A 21,749-nucleotide genomic window follows, 5' to 3' on the forward strand; every position below is an offset into this window, starting at 1 on the left:
TTATTTTGTCCTGTAACTTGAGAAGTTACAGGACAAGAAGGATTTTCCCACCTGCAATATGCATAATGGAAATTATTCATTCTTTTTCAATTTAGTGTGGGTGTGTTCATAGGTGAACTTTGGGTGGATGTCTGGGCGTCAGCTCAAAAAGCATCATGTCAGCTCCAGTCATGTTAGAGCCTGTCTTTCAGTAAGAGGATGTCTTTGTTTTAAGCTTTCTGTCATCGGGTCTTGCATGACTTTTTTTCATTGCCAACAAAGCAACTCATGCACACTATGGAAGAACAAAAAGCAAGTCATTAAAGTGAGACTGTTTATTTACACTTTTAAATCCCCATTATCCTGAAAAAGTAGAGCGAGAGATAAGGCTGGAAAACTGGACCCAAGCTGTGCTTAAGGCAACCGTAAGAAGATAAGTGTGACTTGGGTGTGGCCGTAAAGCCTGGGCTTGGTTTGAGGCAGTGGCTGCATGACAGGGCGGATGATAATACTTGTCACTCAGCACATCAGCATCTATTTCCTCAGTCCTCTCTTGGTCCTCTTTGACCTGTTGAAAAACAGAAGCGTTTGTGATTCAGACACAACTGATGTGGCACAGATCGTAGCGAGGTTGCACGGTTACGTTTTGAAATCTTCCTGCACCCTGTTCAAAAATAACAGTGACATCATGTTCTTTCACTTTATCCCTGACAGGTATGACAGATGACCAAACGCAGCCAGCTCGCCGAGTTAGGACAAGGCGGCTGTGAGATTGTGAATACACAATATTTGGTGACACTGCAGGGAGTCTGAAAACAAAAAGCTTTTCCACTTGGGCCTCAGAGACGGTCGTTTCTTAACAAAAAGCTTCCCCCACAAACACCGGCATGAATCACAGAAGAAGGGATTCATGCAAAACTCTGTCAAGTCGCTCTAAGGGAGATGCACGACCGTTCAGGGCTTTCACTCATAGCTGCAACTAAAAGTCAGCCTCTCCTCACTCATCTCATTGGCCTCTCCAGTGGTGACCTGCTGCTTTGTCCACACTTGCTCTTTTCTTTTCTTGATCACTCATTTAATTATTATATATGATTTGTTTGATTTCTCCTCACCTCTTAAAGCATTTGTTTGTTAATTATATTACTTTTTTTGGTTATTGTTACTAACAAAGTGTTACACTCCCTCTCTCTTTCTTTTAACCCCGCCTCACTATAAGTTTTAAATTCCCATGACTCTAATGCTCTCACACACACATAGCTTGACACTCTCCAATCAAGTTATTGTCCCAAACCTCACCTGTCTGTTGCATTTTGTTACACCTGTGTGACATCATATGTGCGCTCTATGGTAACTACATGTTTTAAACTTTTAATTAAAATGGGATTTCGAGCTTGTGCTCACGTTTTCTGATGGTCGCTCACACGGTTCCTCAGCACATTAATCTGGAATGAAGAAAACATTTTGTTACACTGTGACCAGGTCTCACTGATGCCGTGTCTTTGTTTCTTCAATTAGCTGAGCGCACCTCATATTTCTGTCTGCTGAACTGGTACTGCAGATCAAACTTCTCTGCCTCCAGCTGCTGGATCCACTCCCACAGCTCCTTAGCTTTCTCTCTGGAAAACAAATTATTATAACGAGAATTATTTTCATTGTTTTATTATTTTAATTTTGTGTGTCATGAAGAAAAAATGCAATAGCTATTGTGTGAGATAATGAAACATGCAGTGGGAGAAATAATTATTTGATGCCCTGCTGAATTTGTTTGCTTACTTACAAAGAAATGAAGAGTCTCTATTTTTAATGGTAGTATTTGTTTTAATGGAGGGAGACAGAATATTAACTAAAATCCTGAAATAAAACCTCCACATGACCAAAATGTTATCAGATGATTTGCATGTAATGGACACGTGTTCTTGATACACACAGGGAGTTGAGGCAGTGCATTGATTAATTTTTGGTTCATATTCGTCTCTCTCCATTAAAATGAAACCACATTTCTTTGTAAGTGAACAAACCTACAGATTCTAAGTCCTGCTCTGTGCGTCTGAACCTACTTGAGTCTTTCCTGACTCATGTTCTCGATGTCCAGAGATTTGCGCCTTTCGTTCAGGATCTTCTTCTTCTTTTCTCTCTCTGTCTGCCTCTTGCCACTCCGTTTGTCTGTCTTTAAAAATAAAATAATTTCTGTTATAAAAGTTACTAGTGGAGCTTTTTGAAAACCCCCACTGTTAAAACTCCACTGACTCACCAGCTTTTGCATGTAACCTCCAAAGTGGAGGCTGGTGAGGGTTTTCTTTTTCTTTGCATCATCCTCTGCCCTCTTCTTGGCCTCCTCCTCCTCCTTGCGAATCCTCTCATCCTAGAACCCCGAGAGAAAGACGATCCGAGGTGAAACGCGTGCCACTTTATAGACCGTGTTAAAGCGCGTAGAACAGGACTCTACCTCAAGACGCTTCTGTCGCTCTTTATCTCGCTCGCTGCGAATTCTGTGCTGCTCTGCTCGCTCAGAGCGACGCTTCTCCTGAGCAACAGATCATCACATCTCATTAAAACAGATCCTAAAGCAGATCTGTAATGTCTGAGGTGGGAAGTGGTTTACATTTGACTGGCTGTAGTGTGGGGCACTCACAATCCTTTCTTTGAGCTGAACGAGCTCTTCTTCTTCCTTCTTTCTGCTTTCGAAGTGAACCTCGATTAGAGTTTGAAGCTCCATCAGGTCCTTCTCCATTCTCTTGCGATGTATATCCTGTTGGATTCAGTGACCCAGTTCTATGTTATACTGATGCACATATTTGTTTTTGGTCCTAAATTAAAAGCAGGCTTAGACAAAGCTAGAAAAATACAGAGTGAAAGCTGTGAAGACATGTCTACTCCACCCTGAGACCTGTACATAATACACCAGGATACAAAAGCCCATGCACAGTAAGTACTGTATTGTGTCACGTACATCAAAATCCACCCTCTCGCCGTCTGGGATCTTAGGGGGAATAAGGTTTGGCATGATGAATGGCCTGAAAAAGCAGGAAAAGATATTAAGTTAACAAGCGTGGGTTAAATAAGAACTATTTAGTTAAAAAAAAAAAAAGATCAATAACAGGGAAATTGAGTTGTGATGACAGTTGGTGTCAAATGAGGATCAAAAACAATAAGCATGTGCCAAACAAATGTCCCCTCTGTGTTTGCACGTGTTGCTGCCTGTTGCTGCTCAGAAGTAGCTGCATATCTGTAGTTTCTACAAACTGCACTATATGTAGACAGAAATTGGGATTTTCTTTTCTTAGTGCCGGAGCAGAGAGGCACAGCCTAGAGAAGAGATCTCTGGAAATGTTTTTATTAAATCAAAGTAATTAAATCTGAACAATCAAAACGGCCACTTATGGTCAATGCAACACTCCACACAAGTGTATTTGTAAAGCACATTTAAAAAACAACGTGCTGAGAAAAGGTGGAATGGACATTTCTAAAAAGCCACAGGATACACAATGAGGAATCACACAGACTCAAATGGCAGTGAGTTTTAATAGATTTAATGAAGGGAGCTAATTTGGCAGCGAGGGGAACGACGTTCCACAGTTTGAGTTTAAATCGAGGGGGGGGGGGCACTTCCTGGATTTTAAAACAAAGTAAAAATGAAATTACTTTGTGACTTTTGAGCTTAAGATGTTGATGTAGAAGGATCGTATCAAGCAACCTCATTGAGTTGTGAAAACATAGCTTGCTGCTGGTATGATACATAACAAATGGATCACAGTGGTGTGAGTCCTCTCTTTGTTTATTTATGCGTCGTATGTTTGTTACTCATAACCATGCTATCGTAAAACGTGTTTATCCGTGCGTTTTACTTACTTGAATTTGGGCTTTGCTTCCTCCTCTGTTAATGAAAGACAGTCAAGCAGAAAGTATGAATGAGTTAGTGCAGACCACACATTAATAATGAGACTGCACAAAATCACAAATTCTGCCAGTTCCCCCCGCAAGTTATGGCACTGAAGTCTGTTTACACCATTTGTGCTGATATTAATAATAAAAGTAATGATGTGTGATTCATGTCAGGGAGAACATCCAAGAACAACAGAGCCACAAAACGAGATTCCCATTCACTTACCTTCTCCCTCCTCTGCTTCGCCTTCTCCATCTGAAACCAAAATAACATGCTTGAGAGAGGGTTTGTGAGAGCACATCTCAAATGACTGAGCATTACGCCACAGTAAACAGTCGTTTAGTGAGTGATGATGGCCACATGACAGAAGAGCGTAAGTGAGAAGACGGGGAAAGACTGAAAGAGAGCACCGAGGAAGTCAGGCGCTCATCTGTGAAGTGTTGCTTCATGTGCCACATTGCATGAATGCACTCGGGACAAGCGAGACGTTATCTAGAGATGCAAGCACTGATAGCAAATGGTTCCTTTCTCAAGAAGGTCTGGGATCAGTGACCTTTGAATGACCCAAATAATTATGAGTGAATGCCAGAAAAACTTTCGTTTTAGTTTAGCTTTCTGCAAAAGAAGCAGCTAAGTTCTTTTTTTGTTTTCGTAATAATAGAGGACAGCTAGACCGTGCTTGAAACCTAAAACGTCGTCCAGTCAGCTGATAGGCCCAGACTAGTTTCCTATGCTGCCAACTTGGTTAATTAGAACCTGAACTGGTAAAGGGAAGGGTGTAGTCGTGCTTTTTTTTTTTGGCACGTCAACAAGTCGCCTGCCTTTTATCTTTGTGGAAAGTGACAGCTCACACGGTGTTTATCAGTATAAAGGAGCCAAAAGGTAAGAATAAGTCTAACATCCCTCCCATTTCAAATGATCTCAGTGGGAGCAGGTGAGACACCGAAACAGTGAAAAACACCTGGTTCTGACTAAGAAATGAAAGCCTTGGGGCTGGGAGGGGCTGGAGGACTACTCTCAGCCCAGCTGGCCCTTCTGGTGTGACTAAGAAAACCTGCATGCTTGATCCTCAAGTGCAGACTGTCACATACCAAAATGAAATGTGTCTGAGATAGCATGTTATCTCCCTGCCTGTGAGTGATGGTTACTGGTAAACGACATTACTCATCTTCACTGTGCTGTCAACACAGGCCCAAAGCTATCATTTCTCCCATTAATCAGTGGTTCCCAAACTTTTTTTGCTGGGCCCCCTTTTGTTTTACAAGAAAAATGTTCGCGCCCCCCTCCCCCCATGCGCGCGCGCGCACGCACGCACGCACGCACACATCCTCCAACCACACACACACATTTTGCTCCATTGCGGTTTATTTTACACCTCAAACATTTAGTAAACAATTAAGCAAATACAAGTAATCTGCAATAAATTACAGGTAATAAAATAAACTCTTTTACGCTGCGGCCGCACCTACACGGGTGTTTTTGAACACGCAGCTGTTTCGTTCACGTAAACGGCGTTTCGAATCACCGAGAACGGAGATTTTTAAAACTCCTTTTTTTGCGTTTACGTGTGGACGTGGAATACAGAGCTCATCACGCAAAGTCAAAGGTATGTGCCTTTTTCCGCGTCACGCTGTGCGCCACGTTATTGTTTACATGAGATGAAGAGCAGACAGTCAGATTAACAGTATTGTGTCTCTATCTGCAGGTTTTACACGCAGTTACTGTCCCTCCATTACAAAGGCAGAGGCGTCACGGTGTCATTATTTTTTAATGTAGTTGTTTTTCCTGTGTAATAATGTTCAACACTGCGATCAATACATTTTAAAAAAATGCTTCTCTGTGCAAAATGGGTTTAAAAACATAAACAGCTGTGGGATCCTGTTTGTCCGTGATGTAAACAGCCCAGCGCTGCTCCCCACGCAGGGAAAAGCAACCCTGCAGGGAGACCTACCTCCGCACCTGTGCAGGTGAAGCCAAAGGGCAGATTTGCTTCACCAGATTTTCTAGTCTTTGGCTTAGAATGAAGTTGGTTTGGAAACATATTCAGCGATACTTCATCTCCTGTGGGAGCCCCAGGTCGTGTCCAAACGTTGTTGTTTTTTGTTTGTTTGTTTTTTTTTCCTTTTCATACCGCGCACCCCTGCAATGGCTCTGCGCCCCCCCCCCCCCCCCATTTGGGGAAGTCTGCATTAAGTTTTTAGTGACGTCTACCTTGTTCTTCGTTGGCCTCCTCTTCTGCAGCAGGTTTGTCTTCCTCCTGTGGAGCCTCTGGTGGAGAAGGAAGCAAATAATGACTTATCACAGAAAGAATGTTAACTTTCACTAAGCCTGAATAATCACTCTCCCTGATCAATAACCTCTTTAGTACAGTCACAGGGAAAGAGACGAGAGGAGTCATCCTGTGAACATAACTGATATCTTCTGTCTTGTCTGATTCTGTTGAATGTTTTGCGTCCACATCGTTTTGTTTTCTTTTTCTTAGACTGAAACTGCTCTATAAACAAACAGGCAACGAGCAAACATAGTATGTGGTTTCCACATCAACAAATTCACCCTCAGGTTGCTATCAATGCACTGTGCCGGGAAAAAAAACATTACATCTGCCCAATTATACCTTCCTCCTCCTCCTCCTGCTCCTCCTCCTCATCTACCCCTTGCTCCTCTGATGAGCAAAGCAGAAAAGTAGTTAGCAAAGCGATGAGAAGTAGGTGAAGTAAGTAAACAGAGTAAGTCAAGTAATTAAAGTAATGTAAGGAGGTTAAATAAATAAGAATAGCTGAGCAAGCAAAGTAAGTTAGCAAATACATCAAAGAATCTCTTTCAAAGTGAGATTAATCACAATCACTTTAAATGTGTTTATAGATGAAGCTCAGTCACAGCGCTGCTATTTATCCCAGAGACTCTCAGGATAACTGCTGTCGACCGCTCCTCCACATCACCCTTGATGTGTGCTATTGAAACGTGACAAAAGCATTCATCGATGACCTTGACACTCATTTATAAATATCAGCGCCGTCAGTACCTTCAGCGGCCTCCTCTTCTGTGTCGTGCAGCCGGAGAAACCGCAGAGAGAAACACGTGAACAATCTTTTCACATAATCAGAAGTGCAAACTCTACAAACTGTTGTTTCTAGCACACAAAGTCAAATCAATTAATGATACTAACTAATGAAACACTGACTTACGAGTAATCATAATATAAGCATTTGATTCGCTCATTTTTAATCCAGATTGTGATCCTTACCTAAACCACACCGAGCTGCAACAAAAGAATAGAAAAGAAAACTTTCTGGCAGGAAGTCCTTAAGGCAAACCTTTCCCACTAGCGATTCCTGACTTCACATATAATTTGTGCTTTTGTGTTGCATTATAATTAAACTCACCATGAAAAACGTTTTACACGGTAATTCTGTAACTCTCACACATACATATAATAACCTCCTCCTACACCTGATTAGGAGTTGACAAACAGGCAGAACATTTACGTTTGATTTATGGATGATCTTGACATTTCATTCAAACTACACACAATTAGCAACATGTCTTTACATTCCTCTTAAATCCTTATAAGAGCGCACTGAGTATACAGTACAGCAGTTTTTACATCACGCTCGTCGGATTAGCCAAGAGAAAGCATTTGCCTGCACAACAGGGTTTTAACCACAGAGTGACTGCGCTGTGTATGAGTCATGATGAGAGGTCTTACCTTCCACCTCCCTGTGAAAATGAATCACATAGGCGCGTTACTATTATGATCAAAAAGACAAATGCATGACAGTGTAAAATGATCATGCAGTTGCTGCAAATAAACCACGTGTCAGTGACAAACGGTGGATGTACTCTCGGGATACATTTAGAAGTATTTTAAGTAGAAGAAAAATCCAACCTACTCCTCATACTCCTCCACCACTTCCTCGTTGTCTGACATGACAGGGCGCGTTCAGGTGCGCGGCAGCAAATCTGATTACTTAGGAAAAAAGCCAATCATGAATTTTTCACTTTCTGTTCAAATCAATAAAAGCTTCAATATTTTCCAGTTAAAACACTTTCTTTCGTGTGCACACGTTACGTTACAGTTAGTCAATCGTACCTGAGGATCAGATGAAGGGATCAAGACAGAGACCCGGAGAGAGTGGATTTGCAGCACAAGACAGGTCCCACTTTCTCTAACGGGAGCGTGGGGTGAGTGTCAGCGGGTGAAGGACGGACTGTGTTGTGCGGATGAGGCTTTAGGACCCCTTGTTGTGTTATTAATAACTTTCTAGATAGCATGTACTCTCCTTTATCACCATTTCCCAAAAAGGCCGCCGTGAGCATGACTGTGGGCTGCAGAGCCAAAAAGATCACAGACAGCTGATTCGCGCACACACACACACACACACACACATTCTGGTTTCCTTGTATGGCACCTTGTTGTAGACGAAACACAGGCACGGAGCGCTTATCTATATGCATCCCGGTCTGAGATAAGGTAAAGTGCGTTTATTCATCCAGGGCTATTTAAAAAGAAATAGTGACAGACAGTTATGGTAGTAAAACATTTTATTACTTAGAAAGACAGAATCTCGTCCACAAGTCCAGATGAAACCAAAAAAAAAGAAAAAAATTACACTGGCAAATTAAACAAGACACACACATATTACAACTCCAGCAATCCCAGCAGTGTAATTCAGTAAAAGATATAATCCTTAAACCTTCACCTGTTTAAAGTGCTCAAAGAAATTACACAACGTTAAGGCGAACAAATAAAACATCACTGACACGTTTTTTTGGGGGTATTTTAATGTTAAAAGTAGGCACACTTATTTTTTAAAGAAACAAAGCAAAAGTGTAAGATAGAAGCTTTTTAACTTTAAAAGCAGTTTCCTCCTTTTCAGTCCTCTAAAGATACAACCCAACAGGCCATTTCTCTCTCTTCCTCCTGCCTGTTTTACATTTGTGCTTTGACGGCAAAGGGGGAAAAAAATCACTCAGTCATCAAATCCGTTAATCTTCCAAATCTCTGCCTCTCCCTTCGCCATCTTAAAATCCTGCAATCCTGCAAATACAAGCACAATAAGAGCAATTTATAATTGAAGGAGCACCTTTAAAGTTCAGTGAAACATGTACGGCTTCCTCTTGTTTGCTTCATTTGTGGAGTTGGTAAATCTGCCTCCACAGCATGTAAGACTAACTCAGTAGCACTTGTATCCTTACCTGTTGGACATTATAAATAAACTTCCTTCACTTCAGATTTTTCCAGGGCTGGATTTAGAGACACTGTCTTCACCGCTATTCTCAAACAGGCTCCTCTTACTAGAAATGTCCACATGTCTCAAATCCTACAAATCAGAAACAGAATCATTATATCAGTTCTTTTTACAGTGAAGAGAAAGAAAAAAACACTCTTTAAATCTGGAGTCTTGAAATATTTCTGAAGCAGGGACCTCTTACGGGGCAAATAGTTTTGTAAACACACCCTAAAATGGTCTTTATGTCGTCTGACAATTTGGACTGACTTAAGCATTTCTTCATGCTCAGTAGATAACTGCTAAAAAGCCAATGGCACAAAGCAGGAGGAACGGGTCACTCTACTCTGACAAAAGTGATGTTAGGACAGATTAGCACGAAGTCAGTCATGCCAGTGTTTCTGTAGGCGACCCTCTGCTTTAAAGTGTGCTTATGAATTTACCCAGATAGATATTGTTTCTGCTCAGATATAACAAAGATAAGATTTCTGCAGCCAAAAACATGCACTGCTAAATCTAACAGCAAGTTGGGTATGTCGTATGAAGCTTTCTGAACAGCTTAATTAAGTTAAACATCCAACTCTAAATTCTTAAGATCAAATTCTTTGAGCTACTTTTGAAATTAAATGAAACGTTCCCATAAATGACTTTACTGAGTTTACCAGAGTAGAAAAAAATCTGTGTTTAAAAAGAATTAATTGATCAGAACTTTCTTCACGATTAACGACAGTCATGCGTTTTACGTAGTTACCTACATAATGGCAAACTCTTTAATTTAATGTAGGCAACACAAACAACGAACTACGTCCTGCTCAGCCAGGACTTACAGCTCAAAGAGTAATACTGCCCCCTGGCTTCCATACACTGCACTTACAGCAGGACTGTGCGAAGACCCAGCTTTGTTGCTCTTGTGGAGCCAGCGGTTGATCCGCTCTGACATTCCTGATGTCAAGCCTCTAATTTCCTGAAATCAACAACAGTTACAAAATCATTTGTTAACTAACGCTACGCACACATCTAATACTGAAAAGAGCTTTTGGGCGAATGATGAGTGTACCTGTTTGGAAACTCCGGGGCTGGTGGGGCTCTGCACCTGCTGCTCCTTCTCAAAGATCTCTCTCTTCCTGGACACTTCTTCCAGCAGGACCAGAGTCCTCTGGGTGACATCTGGGAATCGCGTCAGCTCGGACTTCTGTGGATGAAGAGCCAAGAGAAGACCATTGGCGACTGACAGTTGATGTTTGCTACAGAACACAGGAACATAATTTCCCCTTTAGTACATGGAGGGCTGAGAGGCTGACCTGCGCTGCCTGAGCCAGCCTCTCCATCTTTTCCTGGATGGATCTAGATGAAATCCTCTGCCTAGAGCTGGGAAGACAGAATACATTAATGTACAAGTGTAATCAGTTACACTCAATAAAATATAAACAAATAAATAAAGATTAAAAAATTGTCAAACTCACTTTCTCTGGAAAGATGACGCTTTGTTTTCATCCTCATTTTGGTCCTGCTTCAAAACAAAGACAATCAACACTGTAAATTGTGCATAACATTGTGTGTAGTGCTAGCAGGTCTACAGATCTCATAATCCTATAACTGTAAATATAATTGTGTTTTTGTAAAGTGCCAAACAAGAAAATAATGGGTAAGCGATGAATGATTACTGATTATCAATCATATTAGGTGAAAGTCAATTAAAGTTATCTCACGGTGTTGGGTTCAAACTTCTTGGAGGCCATCCTCACACTGGAGCTACAACAGAAGAAGCAAGTCAGCAAACCAACTAAGCGAGGCTGATACAAAATGAACACAAGGCTGTTTCCTTACCTCCTCTGGAGCGGCGAAGGATCCTCTTCTTTCTTTCTCATCATCTGTGGAAGACCGAGCCTGTGTGAGTGCGTGTTAGCGGCACTTACAGCAAGTGACCTGCTCAATAATCCTCTGCACGGGGATGTGTTTGGGTGTTAACAAAGCAACCAGTCAGCAGTAAGAGCTGGTCAATATTCATGTAGCTATTAACATGAGCTGGAAGCTTGACTGGCACAAGCAAATTATCCTGAACTGATATTCTGAAAGCTGACGGCAGATAAAATCGTGTTTTAACAGTCAAATTGGCAAAAGTTCATGCTGACGTTTGCCAGGAAGAATGCCTGAATGGTTTTGTGTCCTCGTGCATGTATTTGTGTGTGCGTGTGTGTCAGTGTTTACCCTGAAAGATACAGTCCTGGAGCTCTGTCTGATGAAGGCAGGTTTGTTTGCCTGTTCAAAGTTTCCACTGGTGGAGCGATTCACGCCAGTCTGAGAGAAATTAAAACAACTTAGGTTTGCTGTTTAGCTGCAGGTACCTCTCTGGAGCCAAGACTGTTTTTACCACCATAAGGAACCTTTACTCTTTATAACACCAGAGGGCGCTGGTGCCCACACTGGATTGATAAGATGCAGCGTCAGTGCTTACCTGGCCTTATACAGCATTTGACAAGCAAAGCTTGAAGCTGAGACGAACATGTCAGTTTATTTGTGTTTGTGTTTCTTTGTGCGAGTGTGTGTGGTGAACTACCTCCTCTGTGTCCCCATTGTGAACAGGGCTTTGGGGGGAAGTCCAGTGTTCGCGAGGTGACCAGGGGGCTGACGGAGAACCGGGGCTCATGGGAGTTGTGCGCCCGCTGGCAGATGGACTCTTGTCAAGTGAGATGGAGACAGAACTGAAAGGCAAGAAAGAGAAGTGAGTTTAAGGAGAAGTTGAAGAGAAAGGAACTAGTGACCACTGAAAGTACAGTTTTCTCTGATCTGTTGCCTAAATTAAATCTTAAAGTGCGTCTAACGTGAAAACTGAAGGCAGATTTTTTTTACTCTTCCATCTTATTCTCTGGTTATCTTTATGTGGTTCACAATCTGTACAAAACAATCTTATACGTCCTGTTTTCTCTTTTATATTTCTACATTGTTCTGGTGCTTTCATTTCCATTTGTGGAATCAGTAACCTTTATCTTATCTAAATAAAATGCATTTGATCCTTTTAGGTGATCAGCCAACAAAGAACAAAAGAGCAGCAAAAAAGAAATGTCACTGTTAACCTGACAAACTTGCGAGCTGGGCTGGAGGAGGGTTTTGGATCAGGGTCTTTGCCTGATGACTCTTCATTTTCATGCTGACAAAGGAAGAAACAGGCAGACAATCAGCATGAGCACATAGCACACAAGCTTTTGTACAGACGACACACCTTGCATTACATAACACGGCGCGGTTATGGCCTCATTTGCAGATACACAGAGCTAAAGCAGCCTGCGAAGGTAATAAAAGATAAAGTTCAAATTATGGCCTTAAGCACGTCTTATCAAAGCTTTAGAGATGATTTGCATGGTCACTTGACTCGCGGGGAGAGTTCAAGTCCGGAAACAAGACGGGGAGTAAAGGGTTGTCTTCTTTTTCTAAAGCTGTAAGTTAAAAGTAGATTCTAACTTCTTCTTGTGAGCACAGGAGGAAAATGCCCACACCAGCGTTGGTCTTTAATAGCAAAAATGACATCATATGCTGCACTACAAAAAACGGTTTGTTGTTGTAAAATCTAGAGAATAATTAACTCCCCCCTCTGTGTGGGATAGCAGTTAACTGTACAGGGTGCTGCTACTGGTGTCATGACTTAGTGTGTGAGGGAAGATTGGTGCTTTCTTGTCAAAGGATCTGTCAGTTCATGTTTTATCATTTGTAACGTTTCTCAGAGAATCAACAAAATCTCTCTGTTGGTCATTTAATCAAAACTGAGGTTATGACCTTGTTTCTTCCACTCCAGGTGGACAAAAGTTCTAAATAATCACGTGAAAAATCTCGATTTACATCGTTATTTGGCAGCTGACTTACAGACTTTCACTGTTGCAGTCTTGTGAAACTCAAGCACATTTAAAAGATCTGTGAGATGTTTTTTTCTTTAGATTTTCTTCCAGAAATTAAGGAGCAACTTCCTTCTTACTTTGTTGCTTGAGATGCTGGTTCTACTTTTGCTGCTGCTGGTGGGACTGTGAGAAGATGTTTTTACTGGTGGCTGTGGTTTGACAACACTTTCCTTCTCTTCATCCATGTCTCCCAGCAGCTCTACCCTGGCACCTCCTCCTTTGCTGACCTCAGCTTCATCCTCCCCTCCATCCTTCTGTTGTCTCAACGTTTCCACGTGCCTCATCCTTCGCCTTTCGTCACGCACTCGCAGCATCTCCACAAAGTCAAGCTGTACCTGCTCCATGCTGGCAATAAACAGTACATATGTGCACATTAATGACCAACACATGTGATGAATGGTCTCTAGAGAGACCTAAAAAGATTCCTGCATCTGATCAGGTTTCTATTATAAAAGGCTCTTTGAAGACAGGTACTCAGCTGTCGGGGTTTCTGACAGCATTTCATACTTTCCCTGCGTGAGTATCAGGTGTTTTCATGGGTTTGAAATGTATACAGAAACACTCCCATGGGGCAAAACTGTGAGAATCATCCCTTTGCTAGTTTGAAACCACTAAAAAGGCCTTCAGAAACCAAAAGAACAAAACAGTCACACAGACAAAGTCCACAAAGAGGATTGTGTTTAGACAGCGTATGAGTCCAACGTGACATATTTGTTTTACTAAACTATGAGAACAACCTGTTGGAGCTTTGGGACATTTCACTTGAGGAGTCTGTCCCAAAGGCGCTCTCGCTGGCAGATGTGTTTGTAGGAGTGGGAGTGGGGCTGAAGTCATCATCTTGGTCAGCACTGGTGCTTGAGCTCTTCACCCTCCTCCTCTTCTCCCGCTCCACCTCCTCCTCGTCCTCCATTGTCCACTGTCGTGCAAGGCTGAATCAAGACAATCAGCGAATATGGAAAAACAAACAAACAAAAACAACAGAGGCTCAGTGAGGATATGGGTGGTGGACACATGTAAAACAGCGTGCTGTACATGAGAACTTGATGAGTGGATCCTCCACACTATTTGTTTTTGGTTTGTACTTTAAAAGAAAAGATTAATAAGCGTTACAGGGAACCTGCTTTACTTGTTCATCAACCGCTTTTTGTGGCTGTATTTTGCATCCTGTTTAAAAAGAATTATCAGTGGATTCAATCAGCCAGCTGCAGAGCGGCAGGCTGGTGTTTCCTTTTTAACTGAGCTCAACAAGGGCCAAACAGAACAAAACTCTCCGTTATCTCTCGACTGTAACGGGCAAAAAAAGGCAGAAGTGACAGTATAACAGTGACACCAACCGACACAGTTTGACTGCATGTTACACAGTTACTATATGAATGTAATAAATCATTTCTTCCAAATTGGGATGCTTTGTTGCCAGAGTGAAAACCCTGCAATATGCAACAATTATGCGCGTTCCTAAACATCCAGCATCTATTAAAAAGCATAGGCGCGGGCATCGCTCTGAAACGCAGGTAACACAGGTAATTAGTCGCTACAGAAACCCAGAAGTCCTTGAATCTTACCTGGACAAAGCCGACCAGTTTCTCCGACTTACAGACATATTGAGAAAATAAAATAGTTTCCAGCTACGATCACAGACGAAGTCGACTGACACTCAGACGACGGCAGTCGAATTACAGTCACCGCGGCACAAAGCAGTCCACCTTTAGCCCGGTGCAGCGCACAGACGCGTCACGTGACCACAAAGGTAAGCTCCCCACCTGACAGACTGAGTGAGGGGTGGGGAGAGCGCGCGCCAGAGAGCACCTTGTATGGTGGAAGTGTGGAAAGCGTAATACCTGTACCTGGCACTCCTTTCCCGCCCCTGGACACTTCGCTTATTCGGGCAATGGCAATAAAACACCCCAGAATAATTAATCTTACACTTGTATTCATTTTGTTTGTGTGGATCTTACAGGCTGTAGCTAAAAGGAAAACCTGTACAAGTACAACAAGTAGTTAATAGCAATCAAACTCTTATTAAATGATAATAATAAAGCATACAAATATATGTTATCCTTTCTTGTACTGGACTCTCACTACAGTCTGAGTCAGAGTGTTTGCTGTGTGAGTCCACACCTTTCTCTGGAGCCCATGTGTGTTGGACTCTGACCTACACTCTTTATATCACATCTGTGTCTGTTATACTCTGTGCAGTTCCTCAGTAAACAAAGTTAGATATTATCGTAACTGATAACTGAGGCATAGCATAAGATGCATATCAAGACTCTTTCAAGTTTCACCTGTGAAAGTCTGCTTCCCATTTATTTAAAGAAGAGGCTGTCTTATAGCATGCGTTGTTGGTCTATCATGCATCTGCTATCTTATGGAAATAGTTTGCATGCCCCTGCCTGCACCGGTGCTGTATCATTTTAGGTCCTGTAATGAACTCTGTGTGTTTATGCATCAGTGTCCATTCAGTCTGTTCTAATGTTCCTGTGTCTAAAGTTAGTCTTACATTTTCAGGAAAGACCTGATCAAACAAACGGAAATAAAACAGAAAGGCATTCCCAACAAAAGTTATATTTACAGACACAAGACGACTGCGGGTGCTTTGCATCCATTTGGGTAAGGCGATTTTTAAAAAGTACTGAAGCAGAGTGTGCTTTATGGACATGCAAAACACACAGAAGTGCTTTACATCTGGACAGCATGCACACAAAGCATATCAGTTCAAATGTACAAGTTGTTGCAGCAAACAGTAATCCTTCAAACTAACAAGTAACTGTAACCAATATTGAAAAGCTATTAGCAGTAGTGATGCTTGCCGTTTTTAAGTATATATTAGGTTGCAGAGCGGATTCATCGGATCAAAGTAGGAACTTTCTTTTAGTGAGGTTGAGCACAGCAAGGTATTGTTCCCATTAATCCCAGGTGTCCTGGGAGTCAATCCCAGTCAGTATGATCTAGCAGTTAAATGTCTTAACCATATGGGAGTTGTTGGCAAGGTTGGCATCACAGACTGAACAAATTGTGTTCAGACTGGAGTAGAAATAAGCATTTTTTAGTAGTGGATGATATTTTAGCCATAAGAACACACACAAACCATTTAAACTGCACGTGTTCTTATGTGCATTTGCTCTATCTGCTGTCTGCAACCTGCAATAAAAAGCTGGTCCTACTGCGACAGGATCACAGAAACTAAAATTCTCAGAGTTTATAAAAGCAGTTTATATATCTGAATACAGCAGCTGATCACACATGAAGGAGTATCACACAGAAAAATGTTTCATGTAAAGTATACTTTTGATATTTTATTCGTTCTTTTTCCCTTTCAGTCCAGCCAATGAAGTGCACCTTTTTTTTTTACCACTATTATTTGATAATCTACATTACAAGGTTAAAGTTTATCCCCAAGCAAAACAATCACACGTACAGTTTAATTTGGCACATTTGTCCGCCATACAAACATCAGGCCGATTGTCTGAGGCTTTGGTGCAACATGGTGTGAAAAGTACAAATAATCTTACATAACAGACAGAGTCATTTGAACACCTTATCAAAAACAAAGCTGACAGAATAGTTGAAAGCCTTTCAGGGGTGTGGGGGCATACTGTCACCTCCATGGCAGGAGCATCCGCAGGGACATCAGCGCGAAACAACAACACAGACGCCACAATAGACCCAGGAAGACCAGGACAGATTCAGATGTAGGGGAGTGATGTCACTGATGTGACCCCAGCCCACCTCCTGGCTTCACTGCGCAGAACCTTTAGCGGCATCAAACATCTTCTTCCTTCCCTCCATCCCTGACATGGCTTCCACATTCTTCCTCCAGTCACTGTCCTCCACTGGCCTCTTCTGCAGATAAGGGAGACAGTTGGATTGTGCAACAGAGAGTATAAAAGACTAAAAACAGAGGCTGCAAAGTAGAGCAGGTTCAGAAAATGTTATTGTTGCATCTAAGCCTTTGAGACCTGTTCAATTCAATGGGAAGCCCTTTGGAGAATTGTTTATTACCATACTAGTATAACTGGTTTACCTCACACTTGGAGAGACACACATTCATTCACAGGTATACACACACCGGAACAAGCTAATCTGCACATGCATGCACTCAGGAGTTGGGAGACGTGGCCACAAAAGCTTATATTCGGTGTACAATGGGATCATTGTCTTGTGTTCGGTGCCTTCTCTCACAAACACACGGCCCCCGCCCTGCAGTGGCTTCCTACTCGGTGTCTTAATAAACACACTTTTCACACACACTGTTTCCAGGTGTTCCATGACATCTCAAGCGCTGACATCATGTCTGTATCTTACAGTACCTGAATGCATATCTGTGCTCTAAGGATGGCACAGACATTGCTCAGGCTGGTTTCATTGTATTCTGTGTGCATATGCATGATTGCATCTTCTCTTTTATCCATTTTTCATGCACCTTTTCAGTGTCCTCTTTCTTGACAGACTTGAGATTGGCTCGCAGGTCCATGGAGACTTTGTGCTTGGATCCCAGCAGCGAGCGAAGGATGGCGTCAGCTGACACACGGACACGTCGAAGATTAGGCCTCTTGAATTTCCCCCTGAGGTCCAGCACCTTGATATTCAGGTCTTTAATCTGGTCGAGTGACACAGAGTGGAGGGAGCAGGATGTAGGAGTTTCTCATGGTGCTCATAGTGTTGCATAATATACGTATAACTGATATGAAACATTTCAAATTCTACTTATTGGAAATGCGCTGGGATAATAAAGTGTACCAACCTCGCGTGTGTTGAGCATGACCTTAGCTTCAATGTCATATCGCTCCTCGTCAACTACATCTATCTTAGCATGTAGCTCCCTGCAGAGATCCTACACATGCACAAAGGAAAACTTAGTATGAAATCATGTGCAGTCCTTTCTTTACTTGGTTTCTTGTCCTGATTTGCTTTATTGACATAATTTGGGAATGATCTAAGTTGTAGCTGCAAAGGATGGAAAGAAAAATGAGAGATTTGGGGGAATCTGTAGGGAACATACCTGAAGCTGGCCAAGGCTCAGGCCACTCATGTTTAAAGGAGGCGCTCTCTCAGCCAGGTACCTATGTTTTTCCTCCTCTTTGTCTAAAATCTCCTGCTCCAATTCCTCCTTGGCCTTTGCCACCATCAGACTCTGTCAAACCAACATAAAATAATGTTTTCCATATGCGTTCAGATTCTTTCAAAACACCTCATCACATCATTTTTTCTCAAATGACAAGTGAAACATTCAGATGCTGGCTTTCTTTCAGTTGTCTGTATCTGCTGCCCTCCTGTGGGCTGAACACATGTATTACACAAATAAATCAAATAAGTCTGCAGATGATTTCTCGTACCTTGAGCATCAGCTTCCTTGAGGCTGAGATCTTGGGTTTCCGCTGCATGGTTCAGATGATTCACAAGATTATCCGTAAATATGATGTATATGTAGTTTAGTAGCTTAACTTAGTTATAAAAATTGTTGAATATTGTATCAACAAGTTAGCAGCCAGATGGTCTTACCTCTTGGCTGTAAAAGAAGAGAAACATACATAATTTAAAATACCTGTTTTTGTGTTTTTTAATGTCTGTGTATCTATAGTAAGAAAACACTCACACATGTTCAGGCATCCTGCTGTTGAGATCTCACTGGAAAAGAGACGGGAGAGATTAGAAACACACACAGAAACACACACCCTGAACCATTGGCAGTATTTGTTTGTCAGCGGATCAGATAAAAAAATATACAAATCCACGTGCGGATGGATTATAAAAGTCTAAAACCGAACAATATAGAAATGGAGCCAAACAATAGGTGGGGAAATTGTTAATAATGAATTGACAGAGGATAAGAGGTGTTAAGCGGTCTTCACCTGTTTGGACAAAAGGAAGTTGCTGGTCTAGGCAACCTTAAATCCATTTTAAAGTCTGAGGTTGCTGAAGCTTTTTTGTCTTTTTTTAAATGCATGTTTAAGAAAATGTGTTTGTTGTGCATGAAAATATCATACAGGCACAAAATGTTTGTGGAATCAGTGTGCTAGTTTTTCACAGAACTTACCGAGTGCAGTTTTGCTTTTCTACCACATGCCATAAAAAACAGTGACGCATTAACACCACTAAGATGTGTTTAAGATACTTAATTTATCGTCACACCTCATTGTTAAAGTGTTGTTTTCACTTTTGTTATTACCTGGTCTTACCTTTCCTCAGTCTCGTGCCCTTTGTCCTTCATCAAATTTGCAAGTGATTTGCAGCACTCACCCTTTCACTCTTTCAATTTAAGCCAGCCTTTCTCCTCATACCTCCCCTCTCATTTCACTATTTGGCTCCATTTGAGAATGGCACCACATAAGACCACCTAGCATGATGGGGTTACAATCTGCCTTAGCGGATTAGGAAAATTCCAGACAGATAGCCGTCCCTCATCCATCTCTTCTGTCCCTTATCCCTGTCTTTCTCCTCAGGATTATCTGGCCAAGAGGAATTTAGAGTGGCCTGTCTCCCAAAATAGACCAGGGGACAACTGATAGACAGCTGTGGTGGGTGACTGTGCTCTGGGGTGCCCAGCCTGGATCAGGGATTTATTGCTAGTAACTCATGGATGCTTATGACCCTCTGTGGTGCGGCCAACTTGGCAATGAAAAAAAACCCACCCAAAGTGTTTTGGAAAGTTTACGTCAACCTCGGATTTGAACATAGTTGCTTTGGCTGCAGATTTAAACTCCCCAGTTTGTATTATTTCAGCTGATCATCCCATTGCTTTGGCTTTATGGTAGCACAGCTTTAGTGTACACACAGTCTGTGCCCAAAGATGGACCTGGGCTGCTAGCAAAATAGCACTGAAACACTTATTATTGTCTATGTCCCCGCTGTTCTATGTCCCCGCTGTTCACCAGGTTGACATATTGAATAAACTAACACTAGATCAATCTGTATTCTCACTGTACAGAGATGCATGACACATTTTTGACAAATGCAAAGGTTAAAATATCAACACTACAGTCTAAATATCAGGAGAGTAAATCAAGAAAGCACAGATATAAAACTTGTGTCTAACTCTACACACAGAGCGTATTATGAAGGGAACTTACCAGAGTCAGAGGCAGGAGAAATGTGACCATGGATGCAGCTCGATGGACAGATCAGAGATGAGCCCTCTATTTAACTGCACCGCCCATTGTCCAGATCTCTCTTTCTTTTCTGTGTGGACGCTATTATTAGTCAGCCATGTCCTTCTTGGTACATAATCCTGCTCTGCTCATTTTTCATGTAAACAATGGCAATATAGTTGGAGCCTGAAGGCTGATGAGAGTAACTCAAATGACAAATTGTAGGTGAATATGAATATGAACTATAAGCTGGCCATAGACTGCATGGAAAAGGAAATTATGTAAAAAATAAATAAATAAAGGGGGGAAAAAAACACTTGTAAGTAGATTAAGTAGAAGTGGTGATCAACTTCTACTTAATGATCAACTTCCCCCCCCTTTTTGACACATTCCCATGTGTCAAAAAGGGGGGGAAGTTGAGTTTTAACATCAAACAAGGGTTATATGAACATTTTTATGACTTGTGTTTTAATAACTTAGGTACGGTGAAACTTAAGCTGACCCAAAAGGTTTCCGGACTTTTTTAGAGAACCAGTGAGAAGCATAAATCATTATTTCCATGTTTAAGCATTAATCATTAAAATGAACTGAATAGCGTTTAGAAGATAAAATGCCCGTGACCATGAGAAGCTGAGTACCACACTGGAGAGGAAACTGTGGGACGGTAGGCGGAAGCAAACACATGATTTTTGTGAAAATCGGGGGCAGATGTTAGAATTTAAAATGGCTAATTTGTTTTTGATGTCTTTTGTTAAAATGAGTGGTTTTAATAATTTTCAGACACACCTTGCAAATGTGCTTATAATGAGTTGGCACTCGGTCTTTTGAAGGTCGTAAGCTTCGTTCGGCGTGACGGTCCGGACTGATGAACTGTAGGAAATGCCTTGAGTGCAGAGGGCTAAATGCAAACACGCTTATACACATAAATTGTGATTAGAATAAGTTACTGGTCAGGAGGTCCTGAACATGATGTGCTAAACCGATTTTGAATCACTAGAGGAACATTGGATAACAACATTAGATTATCAAGGCTAGGCAGAGAGGTGTTTTGGTTTGCTGTCTCTTACAGAGACAGGAACAGACACCAGACGAGGTCACGGAGATACGAGGATCCTTCACAGCAGAGACAGACACAGTGACTGCCGAGACACCAACTGGGTCCAAGTGTCATGGCGTCTTGGGCTCCAGCTAGTCACTCCAAAAGGATGGATCCCATAAACACAGCAATAACCATGAAGGGGTTAACGAAAATCCAGGAACACCAGACCAACGAGGTTCGAGAGGCTCTTGGGCAAAAGGGGGACACATTCCTGTTCCTTTCTCTGGGGGCCACAGCTGTGACCCGAGGATACACAGATCGTTGTTTGAAATCGGGGCAGAATAATCCCCTGATCTGTGCCACGACTGAAGGGTTGTCTAACCCCTGAGGTTGACGAAAGAAGAGCAGAGGATCACCCAACTGGAAGGCACTGGTGGCTGCAGCAATAAAATAAAGGCTAAAAGCTCCTCGGACAGAGGTTCTAGTCTGAGTGCGTCTGAAGGGTATAAGGTAGCACCAAAATAAAGCTGTGGGAGACCTGGGGAGTGATGGGAGTGTCATCTGTGCCGGCTATTGTTGTAATAATAGTTTTTCTTGCATCTGAACTGCGCAAACACAGAGGTCATCTCACATATGGTTCGCCCA

The 21,749-nt window shown here is 42.0% G+C and overlaps 3 protein-coding genes across 7 annotated transcripts; all 3 read right to left on the reverse strand.

The window, feature by feature from the left end:
- Positions 1–299: 299 nt before the first annotated feature.
- Positions 300–7,536, reverse strand: tnnt2a (troponin T type 2a (cardiac)). Of its 4 annotated transcripts, none has more exons than XM_082517431.1 (12): positions 6,885–7,536; positions 6,074–6,524; positions 4,088–4,117; positions 3,829–3,853; positions 2,930–2,993; positions 2,612–2,728; positions 2,426–2,503; positions 2,231–2,341; positions 2,037–2,146; positions 1,505–1,595; positions 1,381–1,421; positions 300–547 (listed from the first exon to the last, which is right to left on the reverse strand). In XM_082517431.1, the coding sequence occupies exons 2-12, from the start codon at positions 6,258–6,260 to the stop codon at positions 514–516; spliced, it is 888 nt and encodes a 295-aa protein (XP_082373557.1). In that variant the 5' UTR covers positions 6,261–6,524; positions 6,885–7,536; the 3' UTR covers positions 300–513. The 4 variants fall into 4 exon arrangements, with proteins under 4 accessions (XP_082373557.1, XP_082373560.1, XP_082373559.1 ...); XM_082517434.1 differs by having other exon boundaries at positions 6,074–6,130; positions 6,885–6,986; XM_082517433.1 differs by lacking the exon at positions 6,885–7,536 and having other exon boundaries at positions 6,074–6,130; positions 6,220–6,238.
- An 850-nt stretch (positions 7,537–8,386) lies between these two features.
- lad1 (ladinin) lies at positions 8,387–14,779 on the reverse strand. 2 transcript variants are annotated; one of them, XM_082517847.1, is made up of 14 exons: positions 14,543–14,779; positions 13,718–13,909; positions 13,058–13,325; positions 12,165–12,238; positions 11,648–11,792; positions 11,299–11,388; positions 10,918–10,961; positions 10,800–10,842; positions 10,554–10,600; positions 10,392–10,458; positions 10,148–10,282; positions 9,965–10,054; positions 9,059–9,183; positions 8,387–8,900 (listed from the first exon to the last, which is right to left on the reverse strand). In XM_082517847.1, the coding sequence occupies exons 1-13, from the start codon at positions 14,578–14,580 to the stop codon at positions 9,091–9,093; spliced, it is 1,326 nt and encodes a 441-aa protein (XP_082373973.1). In that variant the 5' UTR covers positions 14,581–14,779; the 3' UTR covers positions 8,387–8,900; positions 9,059–9,090. The 2 variants fall into 2 exon arrangements, with proteins under 2 accessions (XP_082373973.1, XP_082373974.1); XM_082517848.1 differs by having other exon boundaries at positions 10,554–10,597; positions 14,543–14,777.
- A 1,467-nt stretch (positions 14,780–16,246) lies between these two features.
- On the reverse strand, positions 16,247–20,146 carry tnni1a (troponin I type 1a (skeletal, slow)). The gene is made up of 7 exons (XM_082520267.1): positions 20,048–20,146; positions 18,574–18,605; positions 18,314–18,486; positions 17,980–18,111; positions 17,722–17,811; positions 17,401–17,577; positions 16,247–16,820 (listed from the first exon to the last, which is right to left on the reverse strand). Exons 3-7 carry the CDS (start codon positions 18,359–18,361, stop codon positions 16,716–16,718), a joined length of 552 nt encoding a protein of 183 aa, XP_082376393.1. The 5' UTR covers positions 18,362–18,486; positions 18,574–18,605; positions 20,048–20,146; the 3' UTR covers positions 16,247–16,715.
- Positions 20,147–21,749: the final 1,603 nt, after the last annotated feature.

Source organism: Aulonocara stuartgranti (genome assembly GCF_965226115.1).
Source record: "Aulonocara stuartgranti genome assembly, chromosome: 20".
Classification (NCBI taxonomy): domain Eukaryota; kingdom Metazoa; phylum Chordata; class Actinopteri; order Cichliformes; family Cichlidae; genus Aulonocara; species Aulonocara stuartgranti.